Below are 5,405 nucleotides of genomic sequence, written 5' to 3'. Positions count from 1 at the left end.
TAAAATGGCCAAAATCTGATCAGCTCATTTTCAGACAGGTTTTTATATAAATGGATCAGGAGAAAAAGAGAGAAGATTTTTCCAGAAACTTTCCGAATCTCTTAACACAGAGGGGACACATATTTATGTATCAAAAAGACATGAACATTTGGATTTTTCACATTAGGTGACCTTTAAAGCGATCCCTGTATTATTAGCACACACTTGCATTCAGTGTCTGCAGCAACAGCAGCATTTAAATCACAGTGTTAAATCCCGCCAGTCTGTTTTCTCCATGCGGTGGGAAAGTATCAGTACTTATTAATAAGATCTGTAAAGTGACCCCAAACCGTTTGTTACCTCACAAGTCCGATTTCAGAAATTCATGTTAATTCTTAAAGCAAACATATAGACTGTATTTACATGTCTAGATTAGATTTGTGGACCTCAGTAAGGCTGATAGGGATCCTTTTATATTAAAAAATGAATACTGCTGAAAGATTTGCGCTACCTAAACAGAGACGGCCATAGTCCTTCCAGAATTAGTCAAGTCCAACTTCCTGTGTTCCCTTGTTGACCGGCTACTTGGAACTTTCTTGGAGTTTCTCTACATAACTCCTCTTGCAGAGATTGCAGCAGCGGTAAGAATTAAAGAGACAAATGTAGTGTTCAGTTCCTGTTTAGTCCGTAATGCAGGAGAAGCAGCATGCAGTAAAAGAGGGTACTGCAGCTATACACATATTCTTTATGTCTCTCTGGGAACATTGCATCCTTTCTGTGGGAGAAAACTAGGAGGAGTAGGAAGTCTCCATGTGTCCCTTCAGCATCTTCCCCAGGAGCTACTGCCATGGCCGCTGTGGTGTCGGGTTGGGGTTGGGATAGATGGGCGCCGGTGTCGGGTGAGGGTTGGGGTGGGGCGGGTAGGTTGGGATAGGGTACTGCGCCATGAGGTGTGGCTGCAAGTGGGGGGCGGTGTGGGTGGAGGTGGAGGATGGGTGGTGGAGGTAGAGCGGGGCGGAGGGTGCTGTGGGAGTTGGGACTCTCTGCAGGACGACATGGGGGTAGAGCTGAGACTCGGAGCGGTAGAGTCCGGGAAGAGACGCCTTCAGCAAACTCTCCTGACTCCTGCAGGAGTAAAAGAGCGGGAAATTAGGCAGGAAGTGGAAGTAGAGATAGCCAGTCATCCAAATATGTAAAACTTTGAAAACCGGTTTAAAATAAGTGCATCTGTTGGGGACTATTTTCAGCGGTGGAATAACACACATTGATGAGTGTTTACATGAACAGGCCAGTGTATGCTTATACTAATGAAGTAACATGTCGGCCAGTAAATCAATGTGTGATTAATTATTATTTTTTAACAATAATGGAGCTCTTCGGCATATCATCTCCCCCACTGTTAGCTAGTTGAATGTTCCCTCGGATGCAGTGACACAAAATCAATCAGTTTGGAAAGCAAAAATGTGATTGCGAACACAATCGGCTTCAGTAAAAGTTCCAAAATGTATGGTTTGGACATATAGTTTTGGGGAGTAGATATGTATACCCTTTGAGTCCTACCTCTGGTACCCCCTGTTCTCATATCCACCCAGACTTCCAGTCAGATAGAGGGGGCTGTCAGGAGCCAGGCGGGGATTCATCCTCTGGGAGAGGTGGAAGATCTTGGGAGGAGGGAAAGCTTCCCACTCTCCCTCTTCTCTCTCCAGCCAACACTGGCTGCGCCGGCTTGAGCGCGTCTCCCTGCGTCTGAGGGGGAGACACCTGTATCAGCTCAGTCCTCACAGAGGGGATGTCACAGGTGGGGTGGGGGGTGGTATCGAGAGTTACTTTAGGTGCAGTCCTACCTGCTCCGTCCCTCCTTCTTGGCTCGGTCCCGACCGGATCGCTCTTGAAGGCAGCAGATGAGGAAGGACAGAGACATGGCGAGGATGACGACGCCGCTCACCACTGAGGCCAACACAGCCACTCTGAGACCCCGGTCCTCAGGTCTGGGGATCGCTGCGGGGGGGAAAATGACATTTTAAAGGTCTCCTATCATTCAAAATACACTTGTTGAAGTCTCTTGCACATAAATGTGTGTCCCCGGTGTGTAAGGGAACTCACAAAGTGTCAGAAAACAAAACCCTCTCTCTTTTCCTCCGTACCCACATCTCTAAAAACGGGGGTACAACGGAGCTGATCCAGATTTGCTGCCGACATGACGTAATATCGGAAATGTGAGCTGGCTTTACACCCACGGCCCTATCAGAAACGTCGCTATTAGAAACAATGAGCGATGTGTTTTGGAAGTAATTTGGTCTTTGTTTACATTAGCAAGCATCGCTAAAACTCAGAGCTAACCTGTACTGGAGAGAGTAAGTGTAAAAAAAGGAACTCACCTTGTGGTAAACCCGCAAGAGAAAAAGCATTTGAGCTCCATACGGTTTCAGAAATAATCCTTGATGTGGTTTTGAACATGATATGCATTTAACCACGGTAGCATTTAGCTGAGTATCTGGGTAGATATGATTTTTCTTTTAAAGCTAAGGACCCAGAATCAGCATTTCTCTAACAGGGCTGAAATAGAGGGGTATGAGGCATGGCTAGAATGGGTGATCTGTTTGGTATTTTGAGCAAAACACACTTTTTATATATTTTTATATATATCTGAGCCTAAAAATAGCATAATTGGAGACCTTTAAAATATGTATCTAATAAGAAAAGGACAGTGTCTGAATAAAGCGTCTTACCTTCACAGACAGGCAGGTAGTTGCTCCACTGCGGCCTGCCGTTCTTCACATAGCAGGAGATTTTGTCGCTGCCCACCAGCTGGTACCCCTCCCTGCACCAGAAGGCCAACACGCTGCCGATGGACGTGCCGGTGCCGCTCTCCACGTAGAAGGAGCCGCGACGGGGAGGCAGGATCGGGATGCAGGACAGACCTGAGGACACAAGGTCAACTCATGGGTCACTAAAACGTTATAAATAATAACAGAATATGCAAGGAAGGCCAAAAGGCTTATTTTAGGTCCCACCCTCTAATAAGGACAAGTAATATGAAAATAATGTATTACATTTTGTTGAGAAATCTAGATGTTTTACAGTCCTATGTCTTTCACAGTAAATGTATTTAATGCAAGGTTTAGTGAGGGCAATGGAAAGGTGACTGTCTGGTCTGATAGGAGTAAAAATCACAAATGTGTCTCCTGTAGATGCCAAATACTGCCCAAAAATGTGTTTTGCACAGTCAGAATACTGCCTGAACCTGGTAAAAGTGGAATGAACAAGTAATAACAGGGTTTGCCCATACACGATTATGATGAAAATATCATAGCAAATAGCAATCACGGTACACATTTACAGATGATTCCACTTATATGTTGCTTTGCGTCTACGCTTCACTATACTTTGTGATTGAGAGCCTGGGACCTAAATAAGGAAGAACATTACAAGAACTAAAACGCGTTTTATAAAATGTTTATGATACAGTTTCATAATAGCATACAGAGGCATTTTCAAACTTATCAGCTGTGAACAAATCCTTAGTAGAGTTAATCGATCTAGAAATAGTCCAATTGGTGGATTATGACCTCTCTCACTTTGGAGAGCTTTTAAGCTATTTTTGGCAATATAAAACAGACTTTTTAAACTCTATGAACCTCTAAATGTTCCTTTTCCTTCATCTCTGTGAACTTCTTTCTACTTTGCTACCTTCACTTCTTTGTTCTCCTTTCTTTTCATTTCTACCCTACACAGACAGTCTGCTATGCTGAGAGTCTGAAAATTAGCATTTCCACTCGAGAGATAGACAGAGGGAGAAAGAGACAGAAAGTGCTATTTTTAACTTCCTTATGCTACAATACTCATATCAGAGGTCTTGTGATATAGCAGCTATTGTTAGATTGTGGGGGAGATTGCGGGAATCTCAGAGGCTCTCATGTAAACGTACAGCGACGCTGGTCACACAACGTTTCGCTGAAAGACCCACATGGAAAATAAGTGCCTTATTTCTGCACTGTGCCACAGAACGACCATGTGGTATCTGCAGTGGGTTATTAATCAAAGCTGATGACTCAGCATTTCTACCTTTTTAATGCTCACTTCACTGAATCACTTCTTATGTCTGTATGTTAAGAAACAAAACAAGTACTTGTCTAGAGAACTGTATGTATGTATGCTGAATGTATGTAATTAAAGCATGATGATGTTTTAGAAGTAATGTTTAGAAGGCCACGTGATGTTCCAGTTTGCGTTGCTGCGTCAGTATTAGTGTAATCTGTGTGTGTGTGTGTGTGTGTGTGTGTGTGTGTGTGTGTGTGTGTGTGTGTGTGTGTGTGTGTGTGTGTGTGTGTGTGTGTGTGTGTGAGAGATTTCATCCCACAATAAGACCCTGTGAACATGCAAGCCGCTCTCTTCTGATTAGGAACGACAGATGGGAGGATTTCTGCAGCGGTGTACAGAAAGAGAGGAAGAGGATCCCATGATCCTGTGTGAAGATGACAGTAACTCCACCCCCCCACGCACACACACACAAACACACACATATATCCTCTGCATCGAGGCACACACTGCAGACACGTGCGTTATGGGTACAGTGCAGGGAAACAAGGACAAGCTGACTGTTTTTAAAGAGTAACTAAAAGCCATCCTGTTTCCCTAAGGCACCTTTTATTGTAGCCGTTGCTGCTTGTTGATACGTTTTGAGAAAGAGTTAACCAAAACAGTCAGGAGAACAGTATACATTTGGGAAAGTTATTCAATTCAATCTGGCTTTTTAAGAATAAGAAAAACACGAGAATTAGTGCATATCCATGCTGTGGTATCAAACCAACACACAAAAAGACACAAATGCTCAATAGAGCTATGGTTATGGAGTTGGGTGATAGTACATCCAGCAAAAACCACAATACATAAATAGACACTATTATATTTAAAATGACTTGACAAAAACTATAAAATACTCTACATTTTGTATGTTGCTTGAGAGAAGCATTACTGGAGAGAAGAGAAGCCCCACATGGGTTATCTTAAAGGTGACCTATCATGCAAAATGCACTTGTGTACGTCTTTTATACATAAATATGTGTCCCCGGTGTTCCAGGGAACTCACCAAGTGTCAGAAAACACAACCCTCTCTATTTTCCTCCTTACCCAAATCTCTTAAAAAGGGGCTGCAACGGATCTGATACAGACTGATCCAGATTTGAACACTTCTATGACGTCACAGAAGTGGCGCTACGGCTATTGGGCCAACTCCACCAATCAGGAGGAGACAGCCACGGACATTGCCGTTCGAAAGCGCTGGAGACGCTGTAGTACATATGCCAGGCCTGTAGATGGTGCTGTTCTCACAGAATCAGCCCATGCGAAGACAGTGTTAAATTGAGCAAAATGAGGAATGGCTAAAATGCATGATCTGTTTGGTATTTTGAAAAATAAAAAGTATA

General features: G+C 43.5%; 1 protein-coding gene across 1 annotated transcript; it reads right to left on the bottom strand.

The window, feature by feature from the left end:
* LOC104956107 (stress response protein nst1) lies at positions 1–2,918 on the bottom strand (the record flags this gene model as incomplete). Its single annotated transcript, XM_010783550.1, has 4 exons — positions 1–1,104; positions 1,540–1,725; positions 1,824–1,977; positions 2,709–2,918. Coding segments are annotated over 4 exons (836 nt in total), but the record flags the coding sequence as incomplete, so codon positions are not given.
* Between the last annotated feature and the right edge of the window lie 2,487 nt (positions 2,919–5,405).

The sequence above is a fragment of the Notothenia coriiceps genome, unplaced genomic scaffold (genome assembly GCF_000735185.1).
Source record: "Notothenia coriiceps isolate Sejong01 unplaced genomic scaffold, NC01 NC01_scaffold00025382, whole genome shotgun sequence".
In the NCBI taxonomy this organism is placed as follows: domain Eukaryota; kingdom Metazoa; phylum Chordata; class Actinopteri; order Perciformes; family Nototheniidae; genus Notothenia; species Notothenia coriiceps.
This window is presented reverse-complemented; position numbering and strand designations above follow the sequence as displayed.